Genomic DNA, 23,537 nt, shown 5'->3' with positions numbered 1-23,537 from the left:
TTAATGTCATTAAGCTCTAGCTCTTCCTTGCAATTACAAGGGTAACATGTAGACCTTGAATATATTTTTTTAAAAGAATAAATAACACTTTTCAAAGTTTATTTTATATATATATTATCAAAAGAGAAAAATGTTCTCTATCCAAGCAAAACATGATCTTATTTTAAAGTATAATTTATGTTTTAAAAATTAAAAAAAAATTGGTATTTTGTATTAGATAATTTATAATACATATTGGTATTTCTTGATGTTTTGTTTTCATTTGATTGGAGATTTTAAAATTTAAAATTCAAAATTTTGATAAACATAGCAAATATAAAATAGTTTTCAAAAATAAAATTGAAGTTAAATGACAAAATGAATAAAAAAACATAAAATGATTATTACTAACAAAAATTAAATTGATAAATTCAGAATTTAATACCGGTGAACTCCACGCTACACTTTGGCACTCGGCCACCGTAGGCCTAACTTTCCAGTTTAAATAACGCCGGTCGCCGGAATTGACAACAGTCAACATTCACCGGAAGTCCATCCACTCTAATTCCCCCACTCTTCTTCTTCTCCGACTCGTAGGGTTTGGAACTTTCTCTCTTTCGCTCATTTCAGTTTCGTTCTTACTGCTCAAAATCAAAGTATTATGCGAAACCTAGGGTTTTTTTTTTTTTTTTTTTCTTTTCTTACTGCAACTCTTCTATTCTGATTTCTTATGAGAATTCTCTAATCGCGCTAATTTTAATCTTTCGTCTTTTCCATTCAAGGATCTGAGTGTGCGGTTGTAGCTATCAATGGATGATGATTCTACGAATCCATTCCGACGTATGTCGAGCCGTACTCGGAAGGTTGCTCCTAAGATGGTTGCTGCCCTAGCCAGCAGCGACAACCGTACGCAGGTTTGTTTGGTGAACTAGATTTTGCTTCTTTGTTGTGAGCTACTGGTGCTGTAATTGATTAGTTTAAGGTTGTACTCTATATTTACAATGTACGTTTTTAATTTTGGTTTTTCTGCTCTTCAGGCAGCACTTGCTCGTCTAGAGGCATTGGAAAATGACAATGCGGGAGTGGAAGTAGTCGAAAACATTGACGATGAGGATGCTTCTCTCGATGATGATGATCAAGGTTATTCATTCATCTTCTTTCAACTTTGGCCTTTTTCTTGTAGAGTGCCCTCTTCAATTACATCAATCAAATGTTAGACATCTAATATTTTCCCATTTTTTTCTGTTGCACTGATTATTCCCATCATCTAATCCAATGTGAAAGTAAGCCAGAATTGCTTTTGGTTCTTCGATTCCTGTTATCTGTTAAGCCTATTGACTTTGGTGTATGGTCGAGAAAATTTTCGTCTTCTCTGTCTTTAGAAATTCTGTAAAAAAACCAAGATGGCCAGCAACAGAACTCAGATATCGCATTGGCCATGGAGTTTTAGTACTCGTTAATTGCCCGATTTTCTGCTATGGTACCTGGATTACAATCAGCCACTGAGGGTGAGATTCCAGGTTCATTCGTATGGAATTTTTTAGGGATTTTACAATTCCTGAGTGTTGGGATGATAAATGGAGAAGGATGGAATCTGCATTTGGCAATGCAGCTTTCAGAACTAGAATTTGGTGATTGGGTTGGGCTTCCTTTCTACAAATTCTTGCCCACCTACTTGGCAAGAAGATAGGTGGAGAAGTAATTTAAAAGACTCTGGTGATATGATTCTCTGAATTCTTGGACAAGTTTCAGCTGATATTCGCTTTCCTTATTAGTCTGAACTGGTGGCTTTTGTGTACGATTGGTGCTGAAAAGACCAAGATCATGTTTTTCCAAGGGGTGCATAGCTTATAATTGTTGCACGGGAGTGTGGTTTGAGTTTGTGTCTTTCTCATAGTTCCTACGACAATATCACCAAGCCAACTGTTGTGTAGTCATCCTATTTGGTGAAGAGCAAAGTTGGTGTGGGCTAATTGCTGTCGACGCTATCCCATAGCATTTTGGGAAGGAATAATCCATAGGATTTTCATAGGAAAGTGTCACAATTTTGGGGAGATATGATATTTCATCAGTTTTTGGTTATCGTCTTGGCGAACTCTAATCGAATCATTTGAAATTGTCCTCTCTTTCTTGTTTTGTTTGTCCAACCCAATTTCTGTTGTTGTTTATAGGCTCCACATGCTTCAAAATCGGTTGATATATCATCTCTTTCATTCCTCCTTTTGTACTCTTGTGTTTAGTTTCGTATAGAGAAATCACTTTAAAATGAAATTCATTTCCAAGGAATAATAGAACCCGTCAACTTCAATTCTTGCATTGATTCAAACAGATTGAATTATACTCTTCTATACCTTAGAGTGTTGTTTGGTATTTAGTGTCACTAATCTTTACCCCTTTTTAACCCCAATGCAGCATACATAAAGCGGCAATCAAAGGGCACTAAACGGAAAACTAGACAGGCAAAAGCACTTGAAGCTAAGAAAGCTCCCAAAACTTTTATGGAGCTTCTGCACGAGGTTTGTATCAGAGCTTCTTCTACTTCGTGGCCTTATTAGATTGCAATAAAAAGTTTGTTTTGATGTTGAGCTACAATAAAAACAGGCAAATTTGGAGTCATTGCCTCCACATGTTCCATCATACTTGAAGGCGGCCGTTGGACCTCCAAGCTCTACCTCACGCCGGCATTTCTGCACAGTTTGCGGTTTTGCTGCGAGCTACACGTGCATAAGGTGTGGAATCCGCTTTTGTTCATCTCGTTGCCAGAATATACATAACGATACTCGTTGTTTGAAATTTGTTGCCTAATAGGTTGATAGCGATAGGCAGGTGGATCCACTCGAATTTTGTAGATTATATTGAACTCACTACTCAAATCTCTGTAAATTATAATGTAGTCTTAATACTCATTTTTCTCTTCATGGTTAAGCCTCACATCTTGTTTCCTTGTGTGTTTGTGGTCCACTACATGAATTATGCTTCTTCTCACGAATCTATTTGGAATGACCTCCTAAGTACTTGGATGCAATCTTGTGCATGCCACATGCCATGATATAAGTCATTTCATGGTGAGCACATGATCAAGAAAGTCGTTTTCCTCTTACTCCTAACAGTTCCCCAATGTTCTATTAAAGAAAAGGTTGGGAACAAAAAATCTAGAATTCTTTGTTTCAATATCCATCTTTGATTCTAATTATCATTTTCAAACAAAAACAGAAATTTTACCACATTTTACGTCTTCCAGAAATAGATATGGAAAATTTTGCTTTCATTGTCATCTTACCTTTGCTTGAACGTCTTTGAGTACTAAAGTTTCATAAATGTATTCTTTCCAAAAGATGAATTTTGCCACTGGCATCATCTCAACTACTCCCTTTCTCGGGGACTTTCTTGATAGGTAAATTTTGATGATTCCGTGAAATTTAATTATTATCATAAAGCTCAAGAATGTGGGAGAAAAGATGCGAATTACTTCAAATTTATATCCAATGGTTATCGACCAATTTTAGGTAAAAATAACAACAAAAAGGTGTATTAGACCAATGCTTCGGGCTCCTTCGCTCAAAAGATTTTCCATCGTGACGCACGGGTGAGGTAGGCTGCAGATTGAATATATAAAGAAGTGCTTGGGTATTCGACCAATGTCAAAAGACCCTCAACTTCTGAGAAGGCCACTCTCTTCGAACTTTCTATTCACATTCATGCTTCAAATGTGAATTTGCGTTCAAGTTTGGCTTTCTAGTCAAGACTGTTTATTTTAGTGAGGTATTCCCCTTTTATGGTTTAAGAATTCATAGCCACCTGAGGTAGGCTAACTTTTGTTTGTTTTGGTAATGATTCAGAGCCACCTGCTTTCACATTGTTCCACACACATTATTTGTAAATATTACATTTTAGGAATTCAGATAACCTTGGCAAGTCCAGTCATTGGCATTTTGGAATCTTTTTCTATACAAAATTAGTAACGGATTATTTCCAAAGCATCCTGCTTCCAATCTCTTATGAGCTGAAACCAAAACCAATGTGACAGACAAATTGGAACTTACAAAACTTAAGCTTCAAATCTCAAAATCTGTACCGAAAAGCTATCAATCAAATCTAAAACTCTCCTCAAATATAAAGCAAGAAAATTTTGTTTATTCGGTTTCAGCCTCTATCAAACTGTGGACGAACAATACAAATTCTTCGTATCAGCAGTCAATCACATCAACCACTTGCATGTTGTCACTGAGCAAAATCTTGATTGAGAAACATAACTCAACTCATCGTCCAATATGCTTCCGCGGACGAAAATTTTGGCTGAACGCAACAAAAGAGATGTGGCATCAATTGGAAATGGTCACCACCTTCAGACTTGAGATATTTGTTGTTTCAATTTCTGAAGTGATTTGAATTTTGATTCACAAATTTTTATAAACTCATTTAACATTACATGTTTTCCGGTAACAAGCTTCCTTGCAACGTCTACAGTATTCCAAGACTTCAATGCTTCGGTAATCCTATGACCAACTTCTGTACTGCTCATGGACGATGTCAAATTTTCGAGTGTGTGGAAAACTTGTCCAGGCCCATCATTCTTTCCATTGTTTCGAATTGATGAAAGTATAGCTTCTAATTTACTTTCCTCCGATTGGTTGACAAGCCCTTTCAACCACTCCAGCAAGACCTCTAGAGTAGTACACAAAGATTGTGTCGAATCCCGTACTGCTACAAATATTGGAGAAGAGAATAGCTCAGCAGCTGATCCTGTTTTCTTCTTTCTTTTACCAGATGGAAGAGAAGATCGAACGCAGGCCTGGAGTATAAGGCCATGCCAAGCTAATGGCTCTGAGACCACCTGCACGAGGGTGCGCATACTATTGTCGTAAGGAGAGAAGATTACGGACTCCAAGGATGCAACTGCTTCCGAGATGTACTTTTTCATAAGAGAATCAACAATATGCCAGGTACGAGACTGATATCCATCAGCATCTTTTCCTCCTAGCTCAGCAGAACAGAAGTTCCATGCACTTAGAAACACAGCAAAACTAAACCAATCAACCAAATTATGGCCAAAATCCTGCAAAATGGAATTCAAAAATGATTAATACGAAATTAACAAAACAAAGCAACTTGCATCAGCCCATGTCAAGATGCATACTTTAGGCATTAACGCCTAATGCTTCTAAACCTGAAGTGAAGACTCAAAAAATTAAAAACGTGATATGCTTATTAACAAAACAAGCAATCAAAAACCAAGAGTCACATAAGCCATCGATTTGAATATTTGCAGATAAGTTGCTGTTTTCATCAATGTCTCAGCGTACACAAAGCAGGCTTTGTAGCTCAAGAACTACCCTAAAAAATTATATTAGTGCAACTATGAATTTTCTCATGTTTAACGACAAACAGGAACATACCTTGTAGGAACTTAGTCCGTTGGAAACCGCTGTAACCAGTTCAACTGCATCCTCAAAAGTAGAATCCAACTTTTTTGCATAGCTCTCAAGCAGAAGTTTTAGCTCAGTGGAGATTTTAAGATCAGATTGGGAGATCTCAAAGTTCTCCTTGATTGATGTTGAAACACTCTGAATAGAAAGGTAAAGCAAGCGAGGAAGAAGGGATCTCCTCTCCACATTTCTCCTAACACCGACTTCCAGATTTTGGTTCTACATCAGTTTATAAAAGTGAGAAAAAGTCATAATTATGGTTTATGGGATACATTCATTTTTGTTAGTTTCACATGTTCTTAAAGTTAGAGATGCAGAACATGGATAGGGGAAGAAAGAAAAAGAAAACTAAAAAGCTGTAGAAAAGCAAGTTGGGGCAAGAATTTCCCTGCACTAGTCAGTTGAGATAATCAAACAAGGGAATATCAACAATGAAACATGGGAGTTCCTTACCAAGTTCTCTTTCGGACAATAGAAAATTCCTTCATAAGGACCTGAGAACAAATAATACCAGTCAACATAATCCAAGAAAATACTATGTGATCAGAAAGGAAACAAGAAAAACAAAGAAATCAGAGTGGGATTGCTTCTAAAATACGTTGTACAAAATTATGAGATTAAGATGGAACATAAATATTCAAGCCTAACAGAATATTCTGTTGCTTCTCTGGGCCTGTAATCAAATTTCAAATTATAACAGCTAACAAGCCTTTACTCCTGAATCAACCAATTTTACTGATGAACTTATCCCTAGAAATTTACCATCAAATTGCGCACCGTATTATAGTTTAAAAAAGGGACAAAACTGAAGTATAGTGCTCTAGCCTACTGACTTGCCTAAACTTAACTTGAATAAAAGATAAAAAAATATCAACCTAAGAGATAGTTTTTTTCTGATGTTGGAGTCCACCAGGGACGTGACTCAAAATCTTCATTGAATTTCAAAGGTTTAGAGGGGATCTCCTTAGAAAGCTCAGCCAAGGGAATCCCGGATTTCAGGTTCTCAAGAGTTACCTAAAAGAACGAAGAAATCTTTAATCAGCATCTCCCAAACACATTAAGACCAAATAAATTTTATATATAAGATGGCATGACTCATGAAAGTACTACCTCCTCTTCTTCAAGGCTATGTGCATGTTGCTTTAACTGTAAAACTTCTTCTTCAACTCTTGCAACTAGATACTGACTAGAGTGTTGCAACCGTTCTTTAAATTGAACAAATTCAATAACCTGAAGTACACAATAGAGAGAGATCTTTACATAACAGACACTAATACTAGATCAAGCGAAGACGAAGCATACAATGATTATTTATATTTTGTACTATGTGCAAAGGCCATGACCAGGAGCAAGACAGCAAGGTTCCAAAAGAAAAATCAGTTTGAATCAATTTTATCCCACAAGTATTGAGTGCATGTCTAAACTGATCATCATGACAGATTCTATTTAGTTTTATTTCTTTACATACATCGTACTATTAAGTTTACAGTGTACCATTGGTGACATTTCTTATCTGCACAAGCTGACAAGAGAAAGGTTGAAAATGCCAAAAAATAATAGCATCTAGCTCAAAGAAAATATAGAAAAACACCAAAACATGGCAACAAGTACATTCTTAGGCATGCAGAACACAGGGAAAGCACATTTTACTAATGTATTTGAGTAAATACCAATAGAGAAAACTGCCGTAGTTCTCACTTGCCAAGTTTTTGAAATATAAAATCAATGTAAGTTTTACTTACTTTTGAATAATTTCTATGGCGATATGCAACAAATGTAAGTTCAGCAGACTCTCTGAAGTGGTCATCCATAAACTTCAGGTAGTCCTTCAAAAGATTGCTTAGATCTACCCAAAGAGGAGAAACCAACATCTGGGGTAACATGTGGTGAGAAACAGTTTCCACCAGGATATTTTTTACATCCAACAATTTGTACCTAGAAGAAGAAATACGGTCAACTCTCTACCTAGCATAGCTAAACAAAGAGGAACTGGATATAAAACAAAAACAAAGAAGGCACTGTATTATTGTATGCAATGTTTAGAAGAGGTTTTTCCTCTTGACGAGGTGAGGGGAGGTGTAAGCCTCAATTTTAATTATAAACATTCTGCAAGTTGTAAATATGAATGGATTGTGTATCGCAAAACATGATAGTTACTTGGAAGTCTTTAACATCACTATTCTCATCACTGATAGGATTCACTTGTTGCATGAACTTGGCTTCAATGCTTTAAAGTCTAAGCAGAAAAAATATTGATAGTTCAAATTGTAGCAACTCAAAATTTTATATTTTAAAAAAGAGGTAAATTAATCTTATTTTCTGGTCATTATACAAGCCGTGGAAACTTTTAAGGTCTAGTGAATTTTCACACAAATGCAAGTCTCCTCCATATTGGACCATGAAGGCAAGACTACAGGCTAACCTTGAGGCAAGGCAAGCCTTCTAAAACATTGATCAGATAATTATAACTTGGTAACAAATGAGATACTGACCATTCAAAAGCTGGCGAAAGGGCACCTAAATAGGAATACAGATGCAACAATAAGATCTTGTACTGCCAAACAGATCTGCCAAAAATGAGAATTAGATTTACAGTTGGATAAGAGAATTAAAATCTGCCAATACATCAGCTTATACTGTGTGTGAGAGAGTGTGTGATTTGAACCGACCAATCATCAAATTATTAATTAGATTTTATTTAATAATTGCGATGTAATTTTAATGTTTTCCAGTTTAATATTTTTTAATAAGATTTAAGTAGGGTAAATTTAGTCTTTTCACAATGCATCAGGGTTTGATTGGGAGGCTGTTTAAGTCTTGCCTTTAAGTTGTTTCAAACTAATTTTTTTGGGGTAATTTCTATCAATAAAAATACTTCGGTAGATGATCGAGCCTCATCACCACCTTTTGCAATTCTTAATTCAGAGTTGCATGCCAAGAACATTAATGGAACACCATAATGTGTTCGTATTTATTGATATCAAACTAAGAAATACAAAGTAATCAAAGGAAACTCAAGAACATATCAATAGAACCCTAACCCTCTGCCCTTCCTTTCTTTCAAGGAATGTTGCAGCCCAATATCTTCACCAAAACCTTCATGCCTTTCTTCCCTCCCCAACTTCCTATTTATAATCATCTATCTACCTATATAACCAACTACCCTTAGCCCTATCTAAATCTAGGTTCTAACAAACATTCAAGTAAGTTCGATCACCTTACTTGTGGAGTGTTCAAACTTGGAATTAGGAACTAATTCTCCTTTATCTCTTGGTTTTCAATCAAAGGGTAATCTAAATCTAATCCATTCTTTGGGTTGTTGTCAAATTGATTTTGGGGTTTTAGAATTTGATATTAGGGGTTCACCAATTGGGTTCCTAATTTTCAAATCCTAGACTTTTCATATCGGAGAGAGAGAGAGAAAGCCCACAAGAATGCACAATCATTATCCTAGTAATTGTAATTGTAAGTAATACCCATGGTTAGGGAGACCGTTAGTATAATTTCAATACGGGTCCTTTCCTTGTTGCCCTCTCGTGTTACTTAAATATTAAAAGGAAAACAAGCCCCTTAGATTTCTTGCGACTGTGGCAGCTGCTTCATAGTGCACTTGAGAACCCAACTCTTAACAATTATTTTATTGGACAAAAACAATATTTGGATGGATGGTTTATCAGTTTTAAAAAACATAAATATATATCTTCACAGAACGATTCAACTTGTTGCCTTTCATGGAAACTTCCATTATGTTCGTTCATAAATATACATATGCATCCATGTATGTATATGTATGAAAGAATATAATAATAGATTTTCAGGTACATCTCTTTTTTTGATAGATTTTTGGATTCGGCTCTTACTAATGCTTTGATTGGTATAAATTTGGGTCTTATAATCTTCTTTTGCACACTATAATCTACCTTTTCTTCTTCTCCATTGAAGAGATTTCTTGTAATCACCTATAAGTGCATGGGTTATCCCTATTTCATTCATTCAATGAAATGTTTATTTATTCCAAAAAAATGTGTGTATGAATGAATGAATTATGATAATAGCTTTATTTGTAGATTCAAATAATAAGAATATCGAACCTTCTGATGGTCAAGCCCCACTCCAAAACCAGAATAGCTTCTATAATGTAGCCACATTTTTGTGTACGCCAAAAGAGCTACACCATTGTAAAACCAATATGTATTATCAATATAGAATATAGTAAACACAATAAAGTAGCTCAACTAAAAGGGTTGATGGCATGGTGATAAATGGTAAGTGGGCATGGGGTTCCCTTGGGCCACCTTACCAAAATAAAATTAAAAGGGTCAAAGACATTATTTCTAAATTTTTCCTGTTGAGCATAAAGTGGCTGGCAGGATTCTCCAAAGTACAAAAACGCAAAAAAAAAAAAAAAAAAAAAAAAAGAGTATTCTTGATTTAGACAAGAAAGCCGATTCATATCTTTGTTAAATTATATTAGTGTTGTACAATATATTGATAATTATCCGATATCACTTAATACATCACTTAATAATATGAACATATAAACAAACCTCAACCAGCAGATTGCATATCAGTGATAAAAGCTCTTCCCCATGCATACTTTCTTGAGGATCTAAATCTTTTGAAAGTGGGAGGTTTTCACAGTAGATCTGTGCCATCTGTACTACACAACGTTCAAGTTCTGGGGATGAACAGCATTATATGTCAATTTTTTTGACATAAACTTCAACTCCGTGATAAAGTTTGCATCAGAAATATGTTATGTGACATACAAAATAGGCCAGATTTTCAAGTGATTCAACATTCTACCACCCTAAAGTACTTCGGATTCATTGAAGAAATGGCATGATATTAAACAAAGTAAAGCTAACTTCTCTCAAGTATTTTATGAATTTGTAAGGCCTCCGATTATTCATACTTATAAGAGAAAGGATAGAAAAGTAATTACACAGCAATCCAATGATGAGGGAATGTCTGCAGAAAAAAATTGTGATTGATGGGGCCCATGGGTAGGAAAGAGAGAGTGCTATAAATGTTTTTATGGGAATTGTGTAGGTAGGGTTTCTTTTATTGAAAAGCTGCAGAGAGGTTTAGGAGAAGAATATCCCAGCCTCCTTGTAAAGGTGCTGGGTAAGCTTTGTTATTTCCCTTTATATTTTGTTGTTGAACTCTAGTGACCTTATATTTGGCTGAAAGTAATGTAAATAACAGAGTGCTGCCTCTGTTTTATCCCTTTTTGTTAGGACTGATTGTGATATTCGAGTTAGAATCCTAACAGAATTATCTTTTCATAATTATACATTGTTAGTGAGCACTGTAGCTCTTAGTGCATTGCTTGTAGGCCTTATCATATAAATACATAACGCAGAGATCACAAGAATCAATGGATTGAAATCAAAGGACGCACCAGAGACTGGAAGATGGAACATATTTCCACTCAGAACTTGAAGTTTTAAAAGTGTTATTGACTGCCCGAGAGCCTTAGTTGAGATGGTAGACGTGGAGGGAGTGATGTCCTTTAACTTCTCAAGTAATTCAGTCTTCTTATCAGGAGCTAACACCTCAAGGAACATTCCAACATCAGAAGGGAAGCAGGCTAGGTGACCAAATCTGAGATCAGATACAAAACATCATTTGTACATGAATAAAAGTAATGATATCATTCATGGATGAAATTAAAAAATAATTGGAAATCCTATAACCTCCTTTTACTCTGTGAGTGTGAGCCCCACCACTGGGTAATAAATATAAGCTTGGTCTCTCAATAAAAGTGCCGTTTCTTACTCCCCGCCCCCCCCCAAAAAAAAAATCCTATAACCTCCTGAATCATGATAACCAACCATCTAACTTTGACCAAATGGTTGAAATTTCACTATCCCTAGGTTGGTTTAACCTTTTCCCTCACGAGTCATGACACATTAAAAAGCAATATTTTGCCATTCAAGTTATTGATATCGTTCCCACAAAAGCAGTTCTTTAATCTTTCTTTCTTTTTCGTGAAACAATAACTTCATTAAGAAAACGGACAAAAGAACAGCCTCAAGGTCAAGGAGTCAAACTCACATACTAGCCTAAACTGAACAGAGAACGTCAAATTTAGAATTATAATATCAGTTCCAAACTTGCAGTATATAAGACTGAAGATCATGTTAGATTCTTTATATCTAAAAAAGATCTAGAATGGGTTGTAACAAAAAGAAGCCCCCCATCAAGAGAGATGCAGTCAGTTGAACAAAGACCTAATAAACAACACACAAAAAAAGAAAAGAAAAAAAAATTAAAAAATAACAATAGAATTTGAAATTTGAACTCTGGAAGTCAAATGTAAAATGTACCTGACATAATAATCAGTAAGAACCCCCAAGAACTTTTCATCATCACCCTTGCCATGCATGTGCTTTCTCCGTTCAATTTCAAGATTGGCCAAGAATGGACCTCTTAATAATTTATTATTACTATCTTCTTGTAATCTTTGTATAAAAGCCGATGCAATTGATATACGAGAGTCAAACTGCTTCACCAAATTTTTTAAATCGAATCAGAAAGAAGGTAGAGCTGCCTATTCTTAAAGCAACATCAATACAATAAGCAGAGAACTTCAGAGAGTTGAGATAATGTACCAATTCGTCTGCCAAAGGTGAAATCTTGCAAAGCACCTTTCTTAGTGGATGAATTGAATCAACACTCTGCTCAGTGCACCAGTTACTATCATCCTCCAGCAGACAGCCTAGATAATGTAGGAAGCCCTCCCAATCATCAGGGCTGTCAAACAGACGAATAATTGTTATGGGTGGTAAATGTAAGCAACGGTAATATTTCTATAAAGAAAGAATTAAGTACAGCAATATGGAGGTAAACCAACACTAGCATTCGTATATGCAGACAGGTACATACGAAAGAATGATCCTGGTTAGGGTTGGGATATGTTAACTGAGAATTTAGCATCACTTTAGAATGCTATGATGGTCTGACAATAATTGGCATCAAATATACTTAAAATGATTATGACAATAATTGGATGACTAATAAAAGCAAAATAATTGCTATCCAAAAATAGAGATGAAGAAAGAACACAAGGTCTATGTGGAAACCCTAGTACAGGGAGAAAAACCACAATATTAATGTTTCTTATTATTTTCTGATGATAATAAAGGTAAAAAGGAGAAATATTTATAAGCAAACAAGCCTAATTAAAATAATAAAAAATTAGAGCAAAGTAAATCTAAACTACCCTTGGACTTTCAACATTACCCAAGCCCGCTATTTCTAACAATTGTCATACTTGGATGAGATTTAGTAGTATATTAAGATGACGATTAATAAAATCAAATAACATAAGTGTTCTACAGTCGGGACATGACAAAACTAAACCACACAATAAGTAAGACCAAGAGAAGTGAGAAACACGTAAATAGCCCAATTTTGGTATCTACAAACTATCATCTTTATCACCAAATATTTCCATAATCAGATTTTATCCAACACGCAAAGCTTTAAGTTTAAACAACAACAAAAGAAGCGAAAACACAAAAATCTTCATTTCTCATTTTTGGGATCTATGAACTACCATCACCATAGTATTTCCATTTAGGTTCGATCAAAACATGTTGATTTGGAAGCATACCGTAATTCTAAGATTTTTTGAAATATATTGGCAGCATCTGCAAAATCACCTGCCCGAGCAAGAAGCCTCCCCTGTCAACTTGAAGCCAAAGTGCACTAATACAAATGAGCTCATTACTTTATGAATGCCTACTAGCATAGATTGCTAATCTTAAGATAATAACAGGTTTCCTTGATTGAATAATGGGGAAAAGGACACTGTGGTGGTTGGTGAGCTGCATTCACTTCATAAACCTTACCGCTTCAACCAAAACCAAGATCAAGACACACACACAAATACATCACAGGGAGAGGACAGGAAGGGGGACAAATCAAAATGCGTCAAAATGAATTCTAGTTCATCAACATCTTCTTGCAATGAATATAAGGGTAACTAAGAGAAAAAAATACCAAGACTCCCATCTAGTGTAGCGAATATATATTCTGCAATACTAGACTAAGCATAATCACACGGTCAATTTTTTTGAAGTGAGTTATCAAATGAAACAAAAAGTTGCCATATTACTGAATAGAACTTATAATCATAATAAATACTTAATGCTTGAGACCCTCTTTTTTTTGGACGGGGGGACTACAACTGATTTAGTTAACTGGTAATCTGCTAAAAACTTCCGAAATCATGAAAATTGGAAATGTTTGAACTGAATAAGTGGGATGGAGAAAGTCCACTATTATTTTTTATTGCATCGTGTTGTTCTCATATTACTTTGTAGCTTAAGGAGGTTGATGGAGAAAAGCTTTAGAAAATACCTGTATGCGCAGTCTATCAACTTCAACCGTTAATAATGAACCCAACTTCCCAGTTAGAACTTCCAAGGCATCTCCATACTTGGCTTGTTGTTCCAATATTGAAATGTAGACCATAATAGCTACAAGGATGGGTGAGAATTAATATGGATGTAAATCACTTTTGATTGTAAAGAAGGCACTTCTGTACAAGTTATTAGTATTAGAACAAGAATGGGAAAAGTAACAAAAAAGAAAAAAATATATATATTGCACCTTCAGGTTCGTGTAAGCTATGAGAGGCAATATGCTTTTTGAGTAAACCCTCAGCTAATAACAACAGCTTTTCCCCACCATTACCACAAAGCACCTGCAGGAATGTCAGTAACTGCAGCATAAGCAAATTGCTTGTGGATGCCATAATCAAGATCTAAGAATCAAATTCGCTTACTCGAGCAAATGATCGTGTTAATCCCCATGTTATAGTAACTGTAGAACAATCTTTTTTCTTTTTATGAAAACAACTTTCATTGAGTAAAAATGAAAGAATACAATGGCATACAAAAAAAAAAGTCAGCCCAACAAAATCACCCCATTAGAAAAAGGGAGACCAACTAACTAAAATATTGCCTACGGAATAATTACAAAAATTATCGAAGCCCAAAGAGACCAAATCTCACTATGCCCCTCTCTCTACCCGAAAACACCCTATCATAAAAGATTATATTGACTGAAACAAAGTGTGAACACTTTGATACAGCAGTCAATAGTATACCTCATATGTTTTAACTATAACAACTAACAAGTTTTTAATGTCACAAAATTGCAATGCTTCAAGAAGTCAGCACACTCAATATTCATCAGGGCTTTGACATAGGAATCAGACTAGTACTGATCCGTGACTTAACCTGGAAGCTCCAGCGTCCAAGAAACTAAAGTTTTAAGTCAGATACCAGGAAAAACAATCGGTGATAAGGCATGTGGGTTTATATATATGACCCCACCTAATGTGGAGCGATGAATTTCTAATGCCCTTTCTATTTCCTCTGTAATAATAATAATATGCAATAATCTGATCATGTATTCCACAGCCATGTACTTGTAAAATATCCTAAATCTTCCAATTGTACTTTCTAATGTGGAGCGATGAATTTCTGACGTCCTTTCTATTTCCTCTGTAAGAATAATAGTATGCAATAGTCTGATCATGTACTCCACAGCCATGTACTTGTAAAATATCCTAAATCTTCCAAATGTACCCTCCTACAACATATCTCTACAATTTGTTCGTGAATTTGTCCAGAATTCATTTGCACTTTCTAGTTTTCTGCCCCTTATTTATATTGTCATTTCTATTTTATAAGGAATAAGGATTAGGCTTTTTCTATTTTATTGAATAGAAGTAAATGCAAGAAGTAACAAACAGCCAGTAGAACCTGCAATTGGATGCTACAAACTGCCCAAAGCAAGAATCTTTCTTCACCTCCAAGTTTATACATCTTGATGGCTGTCTGCGGATGTAGAGAAAAAAAAGGTAAAATCAATTTTAAAAAAAGAACAACAAACTTAATACAAGAGAAAGGAGCACTCTGGTTGTTCAAGCATCAATAAAGAAATGACGTCGACAAATAAACCAACGTACAAATAAACTTTGGGGTTTGGAAAAGGTTGCAAGTGTGGGACAAGAACCTGCTGCTGTTTAACAAACGAATACTCGCGAAGATAGCAGTTGAAAAGCCCCGTCATCAGGTCAAGGTGATTTGGAAATTTTCCACATGCATATTCATAACAGCTAGTTGCCAAGTCCACTGATTGCACGTAGAACAATGAGATAACTCACAGTGAAGAACATGAAACCATGGATATACATCAACTGAATTAGGTGAATTCTACTAACTGTGGTCAAGTCGCTGGAAAACAATTTGTAACGTGCTCAGAGTAAGATCATCCATCAAGATAGAATCATTAGTATACAATAGCTCTTTGGCACTTAAACAGACAGATAAAGCTTCCTCAGCCTTTCCCATTCTTTCCAAAACCATCGCTTTAAGTGCCTGAAAAAATAAATTCAAGTAGCTCCATTACCTACGAACCTACTAGATAACAAAAGCTTCATTCATGGCCTCACATTCTATATTTCTAGTGCAGTAAGGAGTCCAATCAAGGAAACCTACAATCTCCTACATGCTTAAAGAACCTTATCAAGAATACTTAAAGAAGCAGCCTAAAATCTTATCAGAGTGATTTTCTTTTCATTTCTCGTATTGTGGCAGTGGACATAGTAGAAATAAGTAGCTTCCTAAGCTGTAGACGTAATCTAACGTACGTATTGAAACAATGCTAGTTACAGACAGAAATGGAAACAAAAAAGAAAGGATAAAACCGCTGAATACGCTTAAAGCTATTGAGAAATGTGAAACAAGAAAGCAAGAAATAACCATTAAGATACAAAAAAATTGAAATCAGAGGGATTCAGAATCAGGTGCAGAAAAAGAAGGGTTGTATTTCGTTACCAGAGCGTAAGGCGCATTCGGATACTTAGAAAGAAGAGTTGTTACAGCTTTGAGAGCGTTCTTGAACTGCCTTGAATCTATAGCATCCCATATGGGACGGACACGACGCTCCGGCAACCCGCCGGCCAAACCGAACTTGGAGGCCATTGAAAGGCGTGGAGAAAGGGGAAAGCGATGATCTACAGCGGAAATCGAGTGGGGAAATGGAATCTTGTCTGTTGTTGCAGCAGAATTGAGTTGAAACTTGGAAGTTGGAGAAGAATCGAGGAGGGGCTGGTTAATGGTAAACCTATTTTGAGCGTTTGGAAGTAGAGTGGCGCCCGCCCATAAAATAAAACTATTCCAACCAAATGATATACCTCTAGCTCTCTAGCTATCCATTGGCCACTCCAATCAGGTTTGTTGGGTCACCCTTAACCATACCCGACCCGCCAAACCTTGGCCCATCTATACTTTCTTTTCCATATGTAAAGTGAAAATTCACCTTTCTATTTAAGTTGAAATGGTATCTAATAATAATTAAAAATATAGCCACATTTGAAAAGAAATTGTAAATATAACGAAACTATGGATGATAGATTTGAATTATCTATCTAATATTTACAACATGGTCTGTCGGTCATATTTTATCATTGATAGAATTTGACAAATTTTGCTATATTTGTAAATTTTTTTAAGTATTGCTATATATTAAATTATTTTAAATTTAATGGGTAAATTTGCAACTATCCGTATGATTGGATAAAATGGCAATTTGGTTAAAACAAAGTTGTATCAACATAAATTTGATAAAAAAACAACATCAACACTTATGCAAGAGTAGTTGTATCTTCGTCAACACAATTTCATCAACACTTATGCAGCCATAGTCGTGTATCTTCGTCAACACAATTCCATTTTAGCCAAATGTCCTCTCACTTAGGTATACTTTTCTTATTCGTTCCAAACCCAACCTTTTTTATAAAATTATTGTAAAAATAGTGGTATTTTGAGGTATGAATAACATATTTTTTTTTAGATATAATTTTTAACATTTTAAAAAGTTCAATGAAACAATTTTGTAATTGCAATTACCACTAAGTGGTTTTTGCAATTTATTCAAAACCATGATTATCTAAAAAAGAAAAAAGAAATACAAACAAAAACAACAAAGCCATAAGAATGTGAGATAACTTTATTCATCAATCCATTTCATCATATCATGCAACATTGACCTGTCCAGTCAATTAGAACTTGAAACAAAAATTACATCAATTGTGGTTAGCTTTATAATTTATAAATATATCGAAGAAAAGAAAAGATCCTGCAGATATAATTCTAGTTTTCTAAATCAGAAATAAACTCTAGCGATTCTAATTAAGACGATCGACAAATTGCTTGAGAAGCGATTCCGTGATGAAATTGTAAGCTGCTTCAATGGGATGAACGCTATCCCAAAACATAAATTTTGATGGGTTTTCACATATTGCACTTGTTTTACTGTTACATAGAGGTCCTGCTTCCGCCATCCCAGTACCACAGCAGCCTACGTTAACGTGCTCAAAACCTGTTCGAGAAAATGTCCCAACGAGAAAATTCAGGTAAGGATGCGATTCGATACTTGGTTGTGTCCTTAAATGATTTATTGGCTTACCGTAATTGTGAGGATTATTGACCATGTCGATGAGGGGAGTGTAAATGTCACCATATAGAATTGTGCTTCCAGGAAGCTGTGGCTGTAAATTGCTAAGCAGATGTGCAAGCTTCTGATTGTAGGCTTTGAAATCTGAGTTTTGTTCTTCCAAACATTTTCGATCTTGGGGTTTTTGAAATGCTATGCTCTCTTGAATGGGAAGGCAACCAACTGGAGGAAGCCCAGCTACCACTATAGTGCGACATCCAAGTTGGTAAATTTCCTGTCCAATTTTCGAACAAAAAATGAGTTGAAAAGTGTTCTACATTCATGGGTTTGGTGGTAGAACTATAAAGAACCATGTTTAAACTAAAAATCTAACCTTTTTCTTCGTCTATGAAGCACAAACACTTCATATTGGGCAAAGTGTTCGTGTCAAACACATACATGTCCGGACATGCTTCGGGTACGTGCCCGACAAGCAAATTTGTGTGTCCTATTATTTATTTATTAATTTCATACGCGTGGGACATATTTAGGATAGGCCAACTTTTCATGTTAGACTCAAGTTTAAAGCTCAAATCAATAATATGTTAAATTTAAGGTAACCCCATTTCTTTTAACCAAAAAAAGAAAAGTAAATTTGAAACCTAAACATTTCATCTCCTATAATTATTGATTAACTTGGCATTTTATGATTTTTTAAGTGGAGTTGCATTTAGTATTTTATATGCTAAATTTATATACATGCTAAAAAAGTAACAATAAAAAGAGTCGTGTCCATGTTTGTGCATCTTAGTCGTTCTTTATTTTTATGTCAAATATTGATTTAGAACTATGGAGAATGCCTATCATATAACTTACCTTGATCAAGCTTTGTAGTCTGTTCTGTACAAAATCTTGGTAACCACTAATATTATACTGTAGCTGCCTTATGGGAAGGTCATAGAAATTGATGTTTACGTCATTGGTTCCTGCACTAATAACAACCAAAGCACTATTAAGGATTTTCCTACTTTCATCCACGCCTACTATCCCTTGAAGCCTTCGAGTGTAATTCTTGAACATATCAATTTGCTTCATCACAGAAATTACATTGGATACAGAAGCAGTGAGTTCGTCGAATCCCGAGCCGGCAGATGCAAAACCGACTCGGTTTTCACATCGTTGTCCACAATTTAGGATCTAAAAATGGAGGAACAAGCTCCTTTATCCCTAATTTAGAGGCCACCATATCAGGAATGAGTTTTCCATCGCTGAACCTTCTAGTAGCAACATGGCCAGGAAAATCTGTGCCATATGGAGAGTAATTGGCCTTAAAAATTGTTGAAATGAAGTTATTATTTCCAGTATCTACTGTGGAATCACCAAATATGAGAATGGAAAGAAAAGATCGAGTAATTTTTGGCTCTAAAGCAGTGCATGGTTTGCTAAGAAATAGCAGCCAAATCATGTGGAGTGATAGAGAAGCAATATGGTAAGTTGCTTTTGCCATTGTTGGTGTTCTTCAAGTTATTGTGTTTGATATATTCATGTTGCACACTGGTTGATGTATTTATAATGTTTGAAGGACATATGACTAAGCTCATTGTGATTTTTACAAAGAAACTGTTGAAACGAATGATAATTCTTTTACTAAAAGGCTGAGTTATTCTATAACTGCTAACCATTTATGGGATTTTAAAGCCGATGAAAGCCAATGTTTGAACGTAGGTTATTGTTGAAGCAAATTATGTTTATTTGGATTTTGTTTTTTTTCCACTACTGATTTAATTTTATTTGTTAATCCTGCCTTGCTCTAAATATTTCAACATTGTCAACAAACCCTTATAGCTAATTATGACATTCATATACATGTTTTAAGTGTTTTAAGATGGATATATAAGATAAGGTGAGTAGAACTTAGGGTGTTTTTAAAATAATATGTTTTCACCTTGCATCCATGTCAAACTTGAAATGTCTAATTTCAAATTAACTTTAAGTATGTTTTTGGTGATCTTTCGGTGGTTTTTACACTTGTTTTAAGGTGTTTGTTACTTTAGTGTGTTGTATCTCACACCCAGCTCACAACTTCCAAATATAAAATAATTTCTAACCCTAAATCAATTTTTTATTGTTTTAGGTGATCTTCCGTGGTTTTACTCATGTTTAGGCTTAAATTTGTATGCATTTAAACATAAGTTTGTATGCATTTTTTTGGGAGAGATCTTGCAACTTCCAAACTTGAAATATCCAAGACCAATTCCATTCCATATATAATTGCTTTAGGTGATCATTTAGGATTATTTTTCACATGTTTTAAGGAGTTTTGTAATTGACGTTTTTCTATTTCGAAGTATCTCACAAAAACCTCGAAATACTCAACTCTAAATCCTTTTTATGTAGTTTTTAGGTATTAATTTACATCTCGCACAAATATCTCACGATTTTAAAACACGAAATACAAAACTCCAAATTAATTTTATACTTATTTTAGGTGATTTATGGTGATTTTACACATGTTTATTATAAAATTTTGTAGTTGTTTTTTATATTGCAAATATCGAGCAACTTCAAATGTTGACATACCCAACTCCAAACCAATTATATACTTATTTTTTTTAGGTAATTTAGGGGTGATTTTACAACTTTTTTAAAGAGTACATTTTGTAGTTACGTTGGTGGTTTTTTATCTCGCAAACTTTCTCACATGCATCTCGGAAACATCTCAAAATTTCAAGACTCTTCAAATCTATTATAGACTTCTTTTAGGTGATTTAGGGTGACGTGTTTCATGGAGTATTCCAAATTTGAACACGGCAAGATATTTACGAAATATGTGCCAAATGCTTGTAAGAGATTAAAAACACAACCTATAACAAACTTTTCATCAAACACATTAAATGACCTAAAACAAATATATAATTAATTTGGAGTTTAGTATTTCAAATTTGGACAGTGCGAGTTATTTGTAAAATTTAAAATATAACTTAAAAAAAACTCATCAAACATATTATAACTAAATCATCTTGAATCACATAAAACAAGTATATAATTGATTTGATGTTCGGTTTTCAAGTTTAGACATTGTTAGATATTTGCAAGATGTATGTGCAAAGATGTTTGCAAGATTAAAAACATAGCTAAAAAGAACTCCATCAAACATGTTATAAAATCACTCTAAATCACCTAAAACAAGTATACAATTAATTTGAAGTTAGTATTTCAAGTTAGGATGTCGTGAGATATTTGTGTGATGTGTGCGAGATTGAAAAACAAAAAAGCTAAACTCCATCGAACATGTAAAACCACCCCAAATCATCCAAATCACTTAAACCAAGTATAAAATTAATTTTGGAGTTAGTATTTTAAATCCAGAGATAGTAAGATATTTGTATAATATGTGGGAGAGATACAAAAGTAGTAACTAAAAAGATCCCTAAAATATGTGTAGAAGTAGCTTATATAGCTCGTTTGTCCCAAAGCTCAATCTTTTAAAAAACAATATAAATTTGGAGTTTGATAACCTAATAGTTGTACTAAAGACAGGCATGTTTGGGTAAAATAAAGTAAAATAACTATTTTGATAATGTCCACCATCTTATTTCACGTAATTAGCGAAATACATGCAACTTTTTCCCTTCAATTTGAACTCTATAGATTATGACTAATTTAAAAAGAAATATTGGGCATACAATGAAGAACAAGTTAAATAAAAACTTTTAAGCCTTCAGAGGCAAAAACTGAGCTCAAAATCCTTCACTTGATCCAATTCAATTCAACCTATCGAAAAATTGATTGAGAAGCGACTCTGTGACAAACTTGTAGGTTGCTTCACTCGGATGTATGCTATCCCAAAACATAAATTTTGATGGGTCTTCACACGTTGGAGTTATTTTATTACATAGAGGTCCTGCTTCAACCAATCCAGTTCCACAGCAACCGATGTTCGTCTGCTCAAAACCTGTTCAACCAAATTTTAGCTTAATGATTTTTTCTTTTTCATAACTTGAGATTTTCATTAATTTTTTTTTTTACTGGCTTACCATATTTTTGAGGATTATTGATCATGTCCATGAGAGGAGTGTAAATGTCAGCATACAAAATTTGACTTCCTGGGAGTTGTGGTTGTAAACTACCTAACAACTTCGAAAGTTTCTGATTGTAGGCTTCGGCATCTTTGTTTTGATATTCCAAACATCTTCGATTTAGAGGAATCGGGGATGATATGGTCTCTTGAATGGGAAGACAACCAATTGGAGGGAGGCCAGCAACCACTATAGTGCGACATCCAAGCTGGTAAATTTCCTGTTCATTGTAATAACAGAGTTAAACAAGTGTTTATTTCAAGTACGAAGTAGTTGATAATTTTATTAGAACAAATAATCCAACGTTGAAGGTTATAAAGCTTTTCAAGAATAGAATTAAGCCAAGATTTTCAAGAATAGCATAATCCTATTCTTGAAAAGCTTACCAAAATGAAGATGTGGAACTTATCATTGAAGCATGACTGATTATTGCGTCTAAGGCTAAATTATAAACAATACTCCCCTTTACTCTTTCAAGAGTTGCTATATTATCTTTGAACTTTCATGAACATTTCAAAACTATTCAATGAAAATCATTACCTGAAATATGTAAAAATAAAAAAAATTGTTTTGAAACCCGGTGATGTCCAACTTGTAAAGAATTTCTAGTTTTGAAATGTTAATGTAAGGTCAAATATAATGCTGCAACTTTCGAAAAAGTAAAGATATTTTTGAAACCAAGAACAAGTATTTTTTTTATAAGTATAATTTATTGGTTAAGATTAATGAGTGGATATTGTATATCATTTACCTTGATCAAGCTTTGTAGCCTATTCTGTAGAAATTCTTGGTAACCGCTAATATTGTATTGCAATTGCCTGGTTGGGATATCGTAGAAATTGAAGGTTAAGTCATTGGTTCCTACACTAATGACAGCCAAAGCACTGCCAATAATCCTCTTACTTTCATCCACACCCACAATTCTTTGAAGCCTTTGAATGTAATTCTTGAACATATCAATCTGTTTCATCGCAGGAATGACTTTAGATATAGCAGCTGTCAGGTCATCGACTCCCGTCCCGGCGGATGCAAAACTGACCCCTGTTTTCACATCATCATCCGATAGTTCAGGATCCAGAAATGGAGGAACAAGCTCCTTTATCCCCAACTTAGATGCCACCATGTCAGGAATGAGTTTTCCATCACTGAACCTTCCAGTGGCAACATGACCAGGGAAGTCTTTTCCGTATGGCCAGTAATTAGCCTTGAAAATAGTGGGGATGAAGTTGTTATTCCCAGTATCAACCGTAGAATCACCGAATATGAGAACGGAGGAAAAAGATCGAGACGTTTTAGGTGCCAGAGCACTGCATGGTTTGCTAAGAAATAGCAGCCAAATTATGTGGATTGATAGAGCAGCAATGAGGTAATTAGCTCGTGCCATTGCAGGTATTGTTCAAAACTCTTGTGGTTCTTTGGTATTCATCTTTGCCAAATTTGTGCATGAATTTATAGGGAGCTGATGAATGTTAACACAAATCTTGTTAGTGTTTTTGCATTTATAACGAAATGAAAACGTTCCAAGGAAGAACGCTTTGTATTTTGATGAGTTATAGTATATAGAGACTAGAGAGAGTGAGCTGTTTATGCCTTT

At 34.8% G+C, this 23,537-nt stretch overlaps 3 protein-coding genes and 1 long non-coding RNA gene across 10 annotated transcripts; 2 read left to right on the top strand and 2 right to left on the bottom strand.

Moving 5' to 3' along the window:
- The first annotated feature begins 385 nt into the window (after positions 1-385).
- Positions 386-2,921, top strand: LOC101216169 (SWR1 complex subunit 6). 3 transcript variants are annotated; one of them, XM_004143123.3, is made up of 5 exons: positions 386-577; positions 762-893; positions 1,017-1,119; positions 2,392-2,495; positions 2,581-2,921. In XM_004143123.3, exons 2-5 carry the CDS (start codon positions 789-791, stop codon positions 2,782-2,784), a joined length of 516 nt encoding a protein of 171 aa, XP_004143171.1. In that variant the 5' UTR covers positions 386-577; positions 762-788; the 3' UTR covers positions 2,785-2,921. The 3 variants fall into 3 exon arrangements, with proteins under 3 accessions (XP_004143171.1, XP_011657114.1, XP_031743058.1); XM_011658812.2 differs by having other exon boundaries at positions 412-572; XM_031887198.1 differs by lacking the exon at positions 386-577 and adding an exon at positions 617-635.
- A 955-nt stretch (positions 2,922-3,876) lies between these two features.
- LOC101216413 (N-terminal acetyltransferase B complex auxiliary subunit NAA25) lies at positions 3,877-16,614 on the bottom strand. 3 transcript variants are annotated; one of them, XM_031887195.1, is made up of 19 exons: positions 16,265-16,614; positions 15,649-15,805; positions 15,441-15,559; positions 15,188-15,262; positions 14,028-14,121; positions 13,776-13,894; positions 13,027-13,097; positions 12,023-12,164; positions 11,738-11,913; positions 10,810-11,012; positions 9,953-10,083; positions 9,497-9,573; positions 7,898-7,972; positions 7,148-7,340; positions 6,516-6,635; positions 6,281-6,419; positions 5,859-5,899; positions 5,376-5,624; positions 3,877-5,035 (listed from the first exon to the last, which is right to left on the bottom strand). In XM_031887195.1, exons 1-19 carry the CDS (start codon positions 16,409-16,411, stop codon positions 4,325-4,327), a joined length of 3,039 nt encoding a protein of 1,012 aa, XP_031743055.1. In that variant the 5' UTR covers positions 16,412-16,614; the 3' UTR covers positions 3,877-4,324. The 3 variants fall into 3 exon arrangements, with proteins under 3 accessions (XP_031743055.1, XP_031743056.1, XP_031743057.1); XM_031887196.1 differs by having other exon boundaries at positions 4,325-5,035; positions 15,441-15,556; XM_031887197.1 differs by lacking the exons at positions 15,649-15,805; positions 16,265-16,614 and having other exon boundaries at positions 4,325-5,035; positions 15,394-15,466.
- Positions 16,615-17,410: 796 nt separating this feature from the next.
- Positions 17,411-19,535, top strand: LOC116404406. Of its 3 annotated transcripts, XR_004217250.1 has the most exons (3): positions 17,411-18,150; positions 18,279-18,342; positions 18,965-19,535. It is a non-coding gene; the product is annotated as an uncharacterized LOC116404406 (long non-coding RNA). The 3 variants fall into 3 exon arrangements; XR_004217249.1 differs by having other exon boundaries at positions 18,279-19,535; XR_004217251.1 differs by lacking the exon at positions 18,279-18,342 and having other exon boundaries at positions 17,412-18,150.
- Positions 19,536-21,577: 2,042 nt separating this feature from the next.
- Positions 21,578-23,327, bottom strand: LOC101208400 (GDSL esterase/lipase At2g30310). Its single transcript, XM_004143177.3, has 3 exons — positions 22,695-23,327; positions 21,902-22,163; positions 21,578-21,819 (listed from the first exon to the last, which is right to left on the bottom strand). The coding sequence occupies exons 1-3, from the start codon at positions 23,325-23,327 to the stop codon at positions 21,629-21,631; spliced, it is 1,086 nt and encodes a 361-aa protein (XP_004143225.1). The 3' UTR covers positions 21,578-21,628.
- Between the last annotated feature and the right edge of the window lie 210 nt (positions 23,328-23,537).

Source organism: Cucumis sativus, chromosome 6 (genome assembly GCF_000004075.3).
Source record: "Cucumis sativus cultivar 9930 chromosome 6, Cucumber_9930_V3, whole genome shotgun sequence".
Lineage (NCBI taxonomy): Eukaryota > Viridiplantae > Streptophyta > Magnoliopsida > Cucurbitales > Cucurbitaceae > Cucumis > Cucumis sativus.
The sequence above is the reverse complement of the archived record's forward strand: the minus strand, read 5'-3'. Positions and strand labels throughout refer to the sequence as shown.